Source organism: Clarias gariepinus, chromosome 11 (assembly GCF_024256425.1).
Source record: "Clarias gariepinus isolate MV-2021 ecotype Netherlands chromosome 11, CGAR_prim_01v2, whole genome shotgun sequence".
Classification (NCBI taxonomy): domain Eukaryota; kingdom Metazoa; phylum Chordata; class Actinopteri; order Siluriformes; family Clariidae; genus Clarias; species Clarias gariepinus.
This window is the reverse complement of record NC_071110.1, coordinates 7,017,544-7,032,603: the sequence shown is the minus strand read 5'-3', so window position 1 is coordinate 7,032,603 and position 15,060 is coordinate 7,017,544. Positions and strand designations below refer to the sequence as shown.

Genomic DNA, 15,060 nt, shown 5'->3' with positions numbered 1-15,060 from the left:
TTGTTCAAGGACGTGTTTTATTCCTCACTTCTGCTTCACCCTTTAAAAGAAAGCAGGCAGCAAAGTGTTGTTGAAAGTGTGTGTGTGTGTGTGTGTGGGAAAGCCCAGCTCGGCCGTTGTGTGGGAACCAAACACTGAGCTATTTGTGTGCGGCATGAATTCCAGGAAATGATGTCAGTCCGGTTGCGGTTCCTTACGTCCCGAAGCGAGCGAGAGTGCTAGACGGCCCATTTAAAGACTTTCCACGGATCGCACCTCTCTGTCGGAGGCAGACTAGAGACTATTCAGCCTCATGGAGGCAAGAAAACGAATGCAAACTCCAACGGAGCTGGAGGCAAGCAGGGACGTCTATCGAGTTTGATCTACCTTGGTAGTGAGTGCGATTAATCGTTTTCTGAGCCGAGCTACCGAACACACAGCACCGGCAGAACTTGAACCTGAACTCTTCACCCTGTCAGATGCTGCGAGACGAAAACGGCAAGAAGAAGGGAAAAATATACGATAGGAATAATCCTCATGTTTCTCTGCAATACAGCATGTATGGTGTCGAGTTGATATCACATGCACGAGTGTTATTAACTTTCCCTGTACTGAGAAAAACAATGCATAATTTATATTTTATACTGTAATGTATTGCATTTGTTTTTGACCTACAGTGCCAGATAAAAACTCTGAAGATAGGAGGATTCAAGTTTTTTCCTTGTTACTGGTTTATAATTTGGGTCTAAACATCTTTTTGACCTTGTATGCATGTGTGTGTGTGTGTGTGTGGTGTGTGTGTGTGTGTTTCAGACTCCATTGATTGGCCGGCGCTATGACGAGCTGCACGGTTCCCCAGGTAGGGATGAGAAGGTTGGAGGAGTTGTGGTCGTGACCCACAGCACCTCCTCCACCTCCTCTGGCTCCAACAGCACCAACCACGTGCTGGTGCCGGTCAGCTGGAAACGGCCCCAGTCATCGCAGGTGTGTAAACACTTATATAATAACGTATTTCCAATTATCAAGGATTTATTTTTAATACTGTACATTATAAGAGCTCCATTAGGAAATATTGAAGGTAAAATGGCTTATAATTCATACAGAATTCTGAACCCACTTATTTAGGTCTCCTTTCTTTCTTTCTTCCTTTTCTTCCCACCCTTTAGAAGAGGACGCGAGAGAAGCTGGTGAACGTCTTGACACTGTGTGGACAGGAAGTAGGGCTGAGCAAAAACCCTTCGGTCAGTAAAACCGTAAAAGAATTCCTAAAAACAAACCCATAAAATCAAACCAGGTTCGCTATGAAACCTCTCCTTGAACCTTCAGGTCATCTTCTCGTCCTGCGGAGAGCTAGAACTGATCGATCACCAGCCCAGTCTGGTGTCTTCAGAGGACGGGACCCGGGATCCAGAAAACATGGACGACACGACCTCCGAACAGCAGTTCCGTGTCTTCCGTGATTTTGATTTCTTGGACGTGGAGCTGGAGGATGGAGAGGTATGGACACATGATTTTCATGCTCTCAGCACTAGTTGGTGGAACCATAACTGTTCATCAGGTTTTCTGTCAAAAATTCTACGTACAGTAGATACACAATATTTCCAGAACAAATGCCTGAATGTTTGTGGGTTTTATGTTATCATTATCACTAGCTCTGCTCATATAATCACACCTCTCACTCATCGTCTATACCACTTTATCCTGTATTCAGGGACGTGGCCTAAAGCTTATTTATGGCAAAGGGGGACACCCTGGACAGAGTGCCAATCTGTCGCATTGCACACACATACACACTACAGGCAATTTGAGATCATCAGTTAGAGATAACCCATACACTCGAACACTAGGCAGGAATCGAACCCGGAACCTGGAGGTGCAAGGCGATGGTGCCAACCATTACTCCACCGTGCCACCTTTGCCCTCATGTATCTAAAGTTTTTTCCATTCGTCTTTTAGTCCATCTATCTGAAATACTGTTAATCCATAATCTTAAGAATAAGAGGTTAAATAAATGTAGGATTTCTATGGATACATCTGTTCTTCCTCCAGATTGCAGAACCGATTATTTTTCAATTGATCCGAACCTGGTGAGGGTATTTCTTAGGGTATTGGAGCCATGTACAGTAAATCATTAAGATGAAGACTGGTGTCAGAGGCATCGATGTATAACGTTTGCATGAACTGTTTGATGGCAAAATGAGACAATTCCATTATTTTTAATATTGAGAAAAATGTTGTTGTTTTTTTTATTTTGTTTTGTTTTTGCAAACCAAAATATTTTGTTTACAGTATGATCAGCTGACATCTCCCTATCTAAGTACAGCCGATAGCCGTATAGCCGATTACCGTTTAACCGACAGCCTTCCAAACACACCGACTATATCTCATGTCACTTTTGCACAAAGTTTTCTAATGTTATTTTTCTGTCGCACCATAATGCTTAAACTCCAGCATCCCACATAGCTTTGTTTTGTATATACTGTAACATGGTTTCCTCTCTTTCTGTGTATGTCTGCACTATAAAGGAGCTACAGGTAAGCTCTAGTTGTATTCAGTGCAAGGATTGTACATCTGCAGTATCACATTCCCTGTAGTTTGTGTGCTTGCAGTGTTGTGCATGGTGTTACTCCACTTGTGCATGGATTGTTATGGTTTTGCAATATTGCCTCGGCTCAGCTTAACTGGAAAAATACCTACAGCTGTTTCCTAATCAATACAAAGCACTGTTCTTTGTAGTAAAAACACAAAAATACAATAATTCACTGCGTAAATCACCGTACTGTCTTCTGTAAAAGTTTAAACCTTCATTCACAAGACATTGCACCACAAGTCCCGGTTTGACTTGAACACCCCTTGTATATTTCATGCAGTTAACGTTGACTATTCACACCTGAAATGACTTGTTAGGCAGCCTGATCTACACACATACTGCAGTAGTACAGTAAGTAGCTCATTAAAAACAAAAAGCATGACCCTGCCTTTTTTGTGTGTGTGTGTGTGTGTGAGTGTGTACATAAACATAAACATGAGCCTGTATGAAATTATGTCAATGGAAATATTGAACATCTTCCCCAATCTTCTCTGTGTGTCTCTGTGCCAGGGGGAAACGGTGGATAGTTTCAACTGGGGGGCAAGGAGGCGCTCTATAGACAGTCTGGACCGCGTGGAGCAACGTATCCAAGAGGAAGATGAGGGTCATCAGTCAGGCAGCTCACCTAGCCTCAGACCCATCGTCTGCCGTGACTCGGACGAGTCCTCAGAAGACGATTCTCTCACTGTCAGCCAGATCCTGGCCTCCTCACAGCTTGTGAGTCAAAATCTCACCGCTCTGGCTAGTTTTATTGAGATCAGATTGCTGATGGACGTTAAACCTAGAATATAATATATAGTTATCAGGATAATTATTTTAACAATATGAATGAATGGTAGGATCAGTGTTTAGATGAGAAAGTCCTGTCACTGCATATGCACCCAGGATGGCCTCGGATTGCAGTTCAAGCGATCTGATGTATCTTGACTCTGTTTACACAGTCCAGTACAGTGTATGTAGTGCTAACCACTTGTGATCCAATCACCCTGGAAGGATGTTAGTGCCAGGTCTGAGAAAGGCCTTATACTTACTCATAAGTCGTCTAGCCATACGGTCTAACAGCCCTTATGTTTTTGGAGATCTGACTCGCATTTACATTTGAGAAGGCGCCCTTATTCCAGAGCAATCTACATTGAGCCTTGTTTAAGAGCACATCAATGGTAACTTGGTGGTGCTGGGGTTTGAACCCGGGACCTCCATCTGCGACCAGTAGTCCAATGCCTTAACCACTAAGCCACCACTGGCCCCTGGTTTTGGATGGAACCTGTTGGTGCCATCCAAATCTGTCATTGATTCTGTAAGTTTCTGCAACTTGATATATGAACACCATACTTTATGATAAAATGTATCCCTCTAAAGGGGCAGCAATAGGGGGTGAAGATCACTGTCAATCAAAAATCTCCCATAGACGTTCAGTTGGGTTGAGATGTGTTGAGGGTCAAGACCATCGCGTATAATTTGCATCATTTTCATCCACATCAAACTCATTTATTAGGCTTTTCTAGACAGGTGAGGTGTCTTTCACTCTTTGTACAGTGAATAAGATCCCATCTCTCTCTCTCTTTCCAGAATGTCATGATGTCCCCCATTGAGAAGGTGAACCACATGGACTCACTCCCTTCCCCGTTAGAACCTGTGCCAGCCTCCCCCCTCTCTGTGCCCCCGACAGTGCCCGGTCTTCATGCCTCCACTCCCCAGGACTCGACCCCACGGGTGAATAAGGCCTTCAAAACAGCTGACTTCTGGGGGCCGAGTCACTCCTACACCTGCCGCACCTCCATTCTCAAGTTTTTCACTAACCCCGCTGATTAAAATTACTTTCTGCTTTCCGTTTTGGAAATCATTTTGCTTTTATCTCTGCACATGGTTAAGGTTTAACATCTTACAGGCTTCTGGTTAACTGCTGTAAATATTTTATTTATTTATTAATTTACTTATTTTTTAATAACCTGCTTTTTTTTAATGACTAGGGCAGGATTTGGGATCTTTGTACATAGATATAGCTGCATGACAATCAGCTAACACTAGCACTCTTTAGTAGTGCCATGGCTTTAAGCTTTCAATCTGGCTGCGTTAACCGGCATCGCTTTGGGTTCGGGTGGCAGGAACTTGTACTAGGCCAACTTGACAATGTGTACGGCTTCTCGCCGGGGTGGCTGGGCTGGGCTCCGCTCTGCATGCAAATTAAGCTTGAAGCTGCGAAGGACGCGAGCGTACACATTGCCTGTGGCCTATAATATTGGACAAGATCACTGGGTCTTAGTCTCCTGATGATTTTGAAACATTTTCTCAATTTCCCATGATTTGAGCATTTAAACAAACCCTAAAGAAAAAAGAAACTCAACGAGAAGAAACTTAGTCTAAAAAGGTCAGTGTGTCCAGAATTTATTATTCTATGGTTTTTTTTTATATTTAGAAATTTTGCAATGAATACTTTTGTTATTAATATTGGTTGCTTAATTTAAAGATGCCTCATCTTTGTACTCCAAATTATCGACGAACTACAGTTAATTGAAAATGGAAATCTCTAAATCTCCATAAAGTCGCTACGGATAGCATTAAATAAGCAACATTTTATCAAATATCTCGAACCTAAATCTGAACTATGTGTCTGATGGGACCGAGCATATTCCAGGACTCACATTGTTTGATAAATCATTTTCACACATCAACAGTCCAACACATTGCATGTCATAACTGAAGCCAAAGACGTTCAGACAAAAAAACATTAGCGTGCTTTTTTTGGCCACTCGGTATAGTTTACATAGCTACTGCTAATTCACTTGGGCGTGCATGGCAGATGCATCACTTAATCTAAGACTAATATTAAACAGATGTTTAAAAGTTTTTTTGTTTTTTTTTACTGTACATTGTTGATATGAGGATGGCTGGGGATCTACAGTGATGGAGATGTTTATTTAACATTTATGGACGAACAGTCAGTTTCTCACCATGTTTCTTAGCGACAAACTTCTTTTATACAAATAAGAAAACAAATTTTTACAGCTAATATTTACAGACTTTACACCTAACTAAAAGCAGATCAAAAGAGCGGCATGCTGAATTGTTTATAAACTGTTATTGTATAATAAAAACAAAACACTTTGATGTCCTTTGATTAGAAAATATTTGACTTAGGGATGATGAAAAGCATTTATACTGTAGATTACATCTGTTTACTTTACATCAACCTATCTACCTACCTACCAGATTAATTTAAATTAAAACAACAACATATGATGCCATGTTTGATTTTTAATTATGTGCCGGAGTTAAAAGGGGAATTTTCATCATCATAAACCACCGCTCATTTCTTTATATTTGCTTATATAAAATATTAACTCAACTGCTGTTGAGTTTTTTTTCTTTCATTAAATCTACATAATTTTAATTAATTTCACCCAATTTAAATATGAAGAAATGAGGAGTGGTATAGCACTACAGTTCTATATATAGTATCTATGAACATCATATGTGATGTTTTTATATATAAAAATACTGTAGTCTCTTTTTTTGTTTTAGTTTTAGCTGACGTTAATGTTTATAGATAAACACATAGAGAACAACTCAAACCCACACGATGATCCACATAAAACTCATGTATGAGTGTTTGCTTGACTGCTTGTGCATAATAATTCAGTTGTACACTGCTAGCACACACTGTTTACTTTTCCGAGTTGTTGAGTTTTCAATGAAAGACACGGTGCATTTTCGCAGCTCTTTACGACTCACGCGGCTTTTCATCACGTTTGATTACCAGGCCGAGCTGTCAGCAGATGATGAGGACACCAGCCTCCATGAGGATGAGATCTCCCTCTGCATCACCGAGCTTCCCAGTGGCATTGATCGCGCTGACGGTGTGTCTCTGGATGCTCACGGGGAGGAAAAGGAAGACAGGGGGCCCAGCTGTCCACCCAGGTTTGCGAATTTAACGACTTTACAGACAGACATGGAACGTGCGCTCTCTCTTTTTTTTTTTTTTTAGGATCATTTGATAATCAGAGTGAAATTCTCGTTGCCTTTCAGTCACTTCGGGGATCAGTCTGGTTCTGGAACGATGGCCGAAGACGACTCTCGTTCCTCCTCCTCTCCGCCTCCGTCTCCCTTCTTCTCAGCCATCCTGGCTGCTTTCCAGCCAGTGGTGTGTGATGACGCTGAAGAGGCCTGGCGCTGCCATCTTAACCAGCTAGTAGCCGACACCGATGGCTCGTGCGCTGTCTACACCTTCCATGTCTTCTCTTCACTCTTCCAGGTATGACTCGGGCTCTTCACTCCGATTCTCGTGTTAATACACAGCTGGCTGTTTTGTTTTGACGTGAGTTTGTAATCAGGATGATCTGAAACATGGAAGATACTCGAAACGCTTTTGGTTACGTTCCAGCTGGAGGATATCCAGTGGCTTAATAATAATAAAAGTAATCTGTGGCTTATTTGGTAATCCACAATAGTTAGCAGTGCTTCATTTCCCAAAGCTGACAGGCCTGGATGTGTGTTGTGTATTTATTTATTTATTTATTTATAATTAAAAAAACTCTTTTAGAATATCCAGACCAAGTTCTGTGCCTTGACATGTGACGCTGCTGGCTTCCTCGGCGACGGACTTCGTGGCATGGGAGGGAAGTTCGTCAGGTCTTCGCAGATGTTAACGTCGTGCTTTAAGTGCCCCACTTTGTTTATAGATGCTGATACAGTGAGTAACAAATACCAAACTATTACTGACTAGGTAATACTGACTACTAATCAACATGTGTGATCTAAAAGATTTGTCAATTAAAGTATCAGTTAATTCCGACCGAGCAATCTGATTGGACGAGCAGCGTTCCAGGAGTACTGATAATAGACAATAACATCACTGGGACGTTTAACCAGAATCAGGTCTTCTAATAACCATTTATTACACTAACTGTCAGTTGCAACATGGGTGAAAAAAACACATTCAAGATTTTTCAACAACTAAACTAATAACAGTCTTTGGTTGAAACTTTTTAATAATTGCTTATAAGTTGTTCTGAATCGCACATGAACTATCCGTGTACTTTTATTTATGGTTACAAATATAACTACCTCCTAGCACATGGCTGAATCCCTTTAACCCCGGATCAAGGGCACTACTTGGTGTGTGGAACAAGGGATTATACACCCTAGTGCACTAGTTTTCCATTTAACCCTATTTAGGATTTAATCCCAAAAACTGTTGTTCTAAATACCAAGTGGAACAAAATAATAAATTAAATTAACAAACAAATCATAATCTTTTGATAATTAATGTTTTTTTTTGTCACTGTTGTATAAAAGCAATATCACAGTGAGTGTTATGCTGATATTCCAGCACAACAGCACTTCCTAAAAAAAACCTTTTATACCTGTTCCAGATCGTCTCCTACGGACTGCTGGAGAAAATGAAGTTCAGTGTGTTAGAGCTCCAGGAATACCTGGACACCTACAACAACAGGAAGGAAGCAGCCATTTCAGTATGTGGAATTTCTTTTAACACCTTAATGCATGATTTCAGTTCTTTTCCCGAAACCTAAACACTCGTACTTCTTCCAGTGGCTCCGGAACTGCAGGGCTACTTTTCCGAAAGGATCAGGAGACGGGATTATCACGTACCAGACTTTCGAGGTTGAAGAGAAGGTATGAATTCACACCGATATCTAAGTCCTACTCCATATTCATCGCAGTGTGATGTCATTTCGAAAGGACCAATTACAGTCTATTAAATGTGGACCTCCATACGCCTGCCTGCTGCCCAATGCCATGTCGTGACATCGTTTAATCCAGACTTTGATGTCGGTTTTTGACATTGTTTGATGTTATGCACTTTGTTTCCATTGTAACAAGTGAGTTCTATAAATGTGTTACATGTAGCTGTTCAAATGCAATGCACGTAACCTATGTGTCACCTGTCTGTATATAGATATGACTCTCTAGGTTTAATGTAGCTTCCGTTTCAATCTACTGTATCTCTCACATTTCCTGCCTGTCGGTTGTTCTGCGGTAGCACTGTGAGTGAAATCGCTGTCTTGTCCTCTGACTCTTGAGCTTTAAGCCTGTTTCCAGAGCAGCCTTGAAAGTTTGGCATATCATTAAAGGGGGAGTAAGCGATTCTGACGAAACATTCAACTCAACAGCCAAACAAATACATCACTCCCTATGTATCGGTAGTCCTAAATGGATCACCAAGGCAGCAACAATCACAACTAGATTACCTGACTAATAGTAATGTAAACTTCATCAGGTGAAAGACAATGAGGGACATAAACACAACATGAACAACATCTCTAATGGTTTGTTGCATCAATGTAAATAATTATAATAATAATTACAATAATAATAAAATAAACATTTTTTTTTTTTACAGTTTTACATTTTTACATACTTTATGTGCTTTTTAAGGTATTTCTCTACCTTCCACTTAATTTTATTCTATTTTACTTTTATTGTAACAAAAGATAAATTTTATATTTTTTATTCTTTCCTTTTATATTTTTTATTCTTTCCTGTAAGCATTTATGTCTCCGTACTTCCTTTTTTTCTTTTTTTAAAGATCACAAACAGTATCACTGCATATCATACTGTCTATGGTTGTGTATGTGACAAATAAAATTTCGAAATTGAAATTTGAAATAATAATAATCCCACTACGCTAGAAAACCTGTGTTTTTGGCTCCTCCTGGTCATTACCCATAATACATTTTACTATGATAAGTACTATAATGTACTATAGTAAACCGTAGTCCATCCCATAATATACTAGACAGACATTACCATAGTGGGGGCCATAGAGTAGGTGCCACTTCAGTATGTACCATGTTAGTGCTATGCTATGCTATGTACCACCATACAGTACGTATAAACACCAGGGTAGGTACTGTACGTACTGACTTTTTAAAGCCCATGTGTACCACCGTGGCTACCAAAGTTCATGGGGTATTTAATATGGTTATATTTTATTTAATATAGTTCAATAAATATTACAAAAACTGTTAGCATTTCATAAAAAATAAACACAAAAACATATATATCACATTGTTGTGGTATATCCTGGTATTTGTTCCATAGTACCATAATACAGTACATAATAGTATTTGGTGAATTTTAAGTATAAAAAGTATATTGGATTGAAATCGCTTACTCCCCCCCCTTCCCCCCTTTAAAAGAAAATCCCCCTCTCCTCTTTATAGGTTTGTGAAAAACTCTGCTGGACAGAAGAGCTGTAGAAGGTCATGCTTTAATCTAGTTCAATAACATAGTGATTAAATGTCACGTCTTTATTATATATATTTACACATCTTCCATTTTTCCAGGATGTAATTGGATAATTACTATTCATTAATTGCTTCTAAAATCATTTGAAAACACTTACAGTAAAGGGTAATTTAATTAACTCGTAGGATAATTTACTTGTAACTTAATTTACTCGTAAGGTAATTTAATACCTTTATACTGTACAGCTCTTAATAAAAACCTAATGACCAACATGAGCCTTTATAAATAAGATGTCTTGTTACAACACACATTATATGATTTAAATATAGTTTTCCTTTTATTTTAATGTAAAAATAATGCACTTTCAGTTTTTAGTGCAAACTTTAATATGGATTTTTTTGTTTTGTTTTGGAGAACTTAATAAGCCGGTACAAAAACATTTTGGATTTTCAAACATCATTATTGATGTCACAATAACCTTAAAAGATAAATCGCATACATTCCAATCGGCATGTTCTCATTTAGGTCACATGACCGCGTATCTAAAATGTGTACTCTGCAAACAAACATGAGGTTTAAACACTCAGACAGCCTTAACAAAATCAGACTGGTGTCACATTATGGCAGAAAATCTGAATTGAGTCAGGCTGGTAATGTGAACGTAAGCATGGAAACAGATCAATACTTAGTTTCCTGCACTAAATCACACGTTGCACACACTCTGGTATCCACTCTTAGATGGGGAGTATCTGACTGTCTGAGAATTCTTTTGAAAAAAGCTATTTGAATTTAATTGTACTAAATTTACATAGCTCAGTTAATATTAAGGATTGTCACTCTAAGGGCCCTGTCACACAGCAAATAAAAGAAAACTATAAAGTTCCAGCTTCGTCCTGAAAATATTGAAGAATGCAGTGCGAACAGGGTAAAAATGGAACCATGTTCTCTGGCATTATTACTGCATCCAATCAAATCACACCATTTGTAGTAAGTCAATAAAGGCTGTACGTAGTCCACAAAATCCCTAAGAGCTGTGTATGTTGTTAACGGCTCAATGCCATCGGCATCTTACTTCGACCACGTTCTCATCAAGCCACAATAACCAGGAAAAACTCCCTGAAACTACAAGAGGAAATTAATTCGAATAGAGATGACTTAACATGTATATACAGGTTTCTCACCTGCTTTGTGGAACACCCGGGTTCGATTCCCACCCAATGCCCAAACCCCAGCCACGGCACCCCACCCCTGGTGCTGGTCCCAGGATGGATGCAGTGGAAGGGTCAGGAAGGGCATCAGGCATACAAACCTGCGCCCGATTGTTGTGCGGATCAGTTGGTCTGCTGTGGCGACCTCTCAATTGGAAAAGCCAATAGACTAACAACAACATGCTATGCAATTATATAATAAGCCCCGCCTATTTTTTTAATAAAGGTCATACAAACTACTCAACACTTTCTAAAGAGCAAAATATGTTCATAGACATGATTATAAACAAAATATAGATATATCACTAATATCAGAGAAAAAACGTCACAATGCGGGTACGATTGCGGGTCCCCAACCTGACACACTTCCTCTTTGTGTAATGAATACACTTTAGCAGTCTCTAACAGGTCTCAATGTCCCAGCAGAGTCTCTGTGAGAGGGCAGTGCTGCTTCTGTGCTTGGCTTGAAATAAGAGAGCTGCAGAGTTGCCTCGTATTTCATCTCCGTCTTGCCGTCTGTAAGCTAGCTCCGTCTCTCCCCGTCCTTGCATGCGTCAATCAAACCGAGCTTCCGCTTAATCCTGCCCTGTCTGGAGGGCTGCATGTCGTCTTATTACTCTGCTAACCCTTCTCTCTCCTCACACCTCTCACCTTTTCCCTTGTCTACGGCCTGCTTTGTAGCAAATGGAAACTCTTGCAGTAAGTTTCAGAAAACCTTTCTACACCCTGTTCTAACACTGGATTAGCAACTTTGATTCGTACAGGATATTCTTTTATTATAACTATAATAAACCACATTTGTTTTTGTCTTTACGGTGTTACAAATGAGGAAAGCACTGATTTTATATATATAAATTTTTTTTTTTTGTTCTAGCAACTGGAGCTGTGTCAAAGACTGTACAAACTCCACTTTCAACTCCTCCTGCTTTTTCAGTCTTACTGTAAACTGATTGGTGAGGTCTACACTATAAGCTCCGTCCCAGAGGTACGACCATCTCTCAAGACTCCCTGTATTTTTATTTGTCTGGCATGTATGACCTCACTTGTCGGCTAAGAAGACTTGTCACTGCAAATTAGTGCAAAATATTTAAACATAAGGTGGCTTAGTGGTTAGCACTGTCGCCCTGCACCTACAGGTCCTGGGTTTGATTCCCATGTCAGGTCTGTGTGCATGGAGTTTGCATGTTCTCCCTGTCCTTGGTGGGTTTCTGCTTTGCGACAATGGCAATTGTTAAAAACGCTATACAAATAAAATTGAATTGAATTTCCTCCAGGTTCTCCGGTTATCTCTAACAGTCTGAAAACATGCAGATTAGGCTAATTGGTTTCCAAATTTCCCATAGTGTGTTAATGGGCGTGGTCCCTAGTTGGACTACAGAGGTTCCTAGATGGATGGATGGCTTTACACACAACTTAGGCAGACAATTGACAAATTGATAAGACAATTATTTTAAAATCATTAATGCCAAAACCTTATTATTATTATTATTATTTTAAAGCAATATGTTTTTCAGGTTTTATTTAAAGCAATATTGAGGTTTATATAAAATATTAACCCATCCAGCTAGCCTTTTAAGCTCTTAGTTCCTTTTAAATTCATGAACATCATTGTCTGACAACATCCTTATAGACGGATAGGAATTAAGATTATTATTATTATTATTATATATTTTTTTCTTTCTCTCTCTTTCCAGCTGGTAAACATGTCCAACGAGCTGAACGATCTAAAGAATAAACTGCGAACAGCAGCGGCTTCCATTACAGGAGAGCAGGCAGCACTAGACACCATAACTTCCACTGATCCCTCCTTCAGCTCGTCTGAAGTGGCAGTGCAGGCCATCCTCGAGAGCCTGAGAAACAACGAGTTCTCCACAGCCATCCTTCACATACAGGAGTGCAGGTATAACCAACATCTCATCAGACCTTTTCTACTTTAATGACTATGTTTTTTTGTTTTTTTTATAGTCAAATGAGGAAATCATTTAGTTATCTTGTTGTGATTCAGCTTTCTGACCAGTCCAGTTCATCTGATTCATGAGAATGTTGACTACTCTAACCCAGGCACTGTTAGACTAATTCTTCCGAGCCCACATTAGAAAAGGTGGCCTCTAATACAGTACGGTTCATGTGTATATTATAAAGCCAAACAAACTAATAGAATACAGTAAGTCCCCTACATATGAACGCATTCCATTCTGGGAGCGCGTTTGTGAGTCCAGTTTGTTCGTAAGTCCAACAAACATCGTCTAGTTACTAGGATACATTTTATACGTGTTCGTATAAAACTAACATGTTCCATGATCTTGTCCTTGTTCTTTAGAATAGTGCCAATGGTTGAATGATTCATGTTAAAGGAACTGTCTGCCATCTGCATGTGGCAATGTACGCTAAACATGTGATCTAATTCCTGCGATTGAACATGCACGAACGCCTGGTTGTAGTTTCAAAAGTTCATAACTTGAATGTTCGTATGAAGGGGACTTACTGTAATAGTAGGCATAAGTTCAACTCTGTTGTACTGTTCTGATTATTTTGTAATTTGGACTTAGTGGATTGCAAACCAGCTAAGTGCATACTGCCACCTAGAGTACCGGAGAGTGTGGATATGTAAATATGTACTCGGGTATGGAACAATATTACTAGCATGAAAGCTTGGCAGCTGAAAGCAATTGTACCTAATGTAAAGCCCCCCTTAAATAAACCTCTTTCAAGCATGCTTCGGATTAATAAAACTTTTATGAGAGTAGGTTTGAGTGGCCGTTCATTTTACAAGAGTCTGTAACAAAGCTTTATTCTCAAACATTAAATGGAATATTAATTATGAATCATTTGTGCCTTGCAGGAGGCTGTGGCCGAGCGACATCTTCGGCAGCAGCTCGGAGAACGAGACCCAGACTCTCCTAAACATCTACTTCCGGCACCAGACGCTTGGTCAGACAGGCACGTTCGCGCTGGTGGGCTGTAAGCAAAACTTGTCCGAAGCCTGCTCACGTCTCACCGAGCTTAACCGCGAGATCAGGGACATGATCCGGCAGGCTCAAGGCTACAGCGCCATCACGACCTTCCTGCCCGACTCCAGCGTCACCGGGATCAGCCTTTGAGGTGCTGCTTTTCCACTGGAGAACCTCAGACGCTGCTGAATTTACTGTGGGCCTGGACATGCGTGACAATCTGTTTTAGGCTTAGTTAAAAAAAAATACATAAATAAAAAAGCAATTCCACGGCCCTGAGTATTGCACTAAAACTAATACAGATGATGTGACAGGGTCATGTTTTTCTACCACTGGCGAAACCAAAGCTTCTTGAATTGCCAGGCTCACGTCTACCATTGTTAAGGTTAAGGGGAAATGTGCAATGCTTAAAAAAAAGACTTACTGTATCTTTGAAATAATGTTTTTTATTATTATTATTATTATTATTATTATTATTATTATTATTATTATTATGATTATTTACTGTATTCAGGCTACTTGAATACTGTAGCAGCTGGAATGATGTATTTTTCTTTTCCTCATGATCAATCACCTCAGTATAATGGCTACGCACACACTACTTATATACCAACTCAGAGCTATTTTGCTGCAGTGCTACTGTCTGAATGACCTGGATGCTTAGACAAGCCATCCACTACTTAATGAAGATCCATTTACTTTCTACTGTTGCATATAGGAGATTTATTTATATTCCCCGTACATCCACATGCTTTGGATGATATAGTTTTATAGAAGGAAACATGGCCAAGCAGGCACACGTACAGTATGTACCATAAGAAGAGAATAAAGCTATTTATGAACATAAGAAGCTATTTTAAATCAAAGTTGCGTTTGTACATAACAGAACGTATAAGTAAAGCGTGCTCAGAACTTTTTCTCTCTCGTTTTCTTTTTCCCTGCTTTGTGTTTTGTTCCTCTTATTGACTCTGCAGACCTGTGTGCCTTGAAAGGAATAACACAGACACATGCTACGCTTTAAGAGATGTGTTTATCTTGTAAATACTCTTCTTGTGCTTTGAATTGTGTTCTTTAAAACTCTGTTGCAGAATAAACGTGATGAATAACGTGCTAATGCACTATA

The 15,060-nt window shown here is 39.7% G+C and overlaps 1 protein-coding gene across 7 annotated transcripts in view; it reads left to right on the top strand.

Moving 5' to 3' along the window:
- Positions 1 to 15,060, top strand: part of frya (furry homolog a (Drosophila)) — a 92,370-nt gene extending 77,310 nt beyond the window's left edge. For 6 of the 7 annotated variants that reach the window (XM_053508033.1, XM_053508029.1, XM_053508028.1 and 3 more), the window contains exons 49-61: positions 793 to 963; positions 1,146 to 1,220; positions 1,306 to 1,476; positions 3,080 to 3,286; positions 4,139 to 4,282; positions 6,330 to 6,487; positions 6,596 to 6,821; positions 7,110 to 7,259; positions 7,942 to 8,040; positions 8,120 to 8,203; positions 11,861 to 11,971; positions 12,681 to 12,886; positions 13,829 to 15,060. In XM_053508033.1, the coding sequence (XP_053364008.1) occupies positions 793 to 963; positions 1,146 to 1,220; positions 1,306 to 1,476; positions 3,080 to 3,286; positions 4,139 to 4,282; positions 6,330 to 6,487; positions 6,596 to 6,821; positions 7,110 to 7,259; positions 7,942 to 8,040; positions 8,120 to 8,203; positions 11,861 to 11,971; positions 12,681 to 12,886; positions 13,829 to 14,087 (2,061 nt within the window). In that variant the 3' untranslated portion in view covers positions 14,088 to 15,060. Of the gene's footprint in view, positions 1 to 792; positions 964 to 1,145; positions 1,221 to 1,305; positions 1,477 to 3,079; positions 3,287 to 4,138; positions 4,938 to 6,329; positions 6,488 to 6,595; positions 6,822 to 7,109; positions 7,260 to 7,941; positions 8,041 to 8,119; positions 8,204 to 11,860; positions 11,972 to 12,680; positions 12,887 to 13,828 lie in introns of those variants that run through there. The other variant, XR_008361375.1, reaches the window with a different exon arrangement.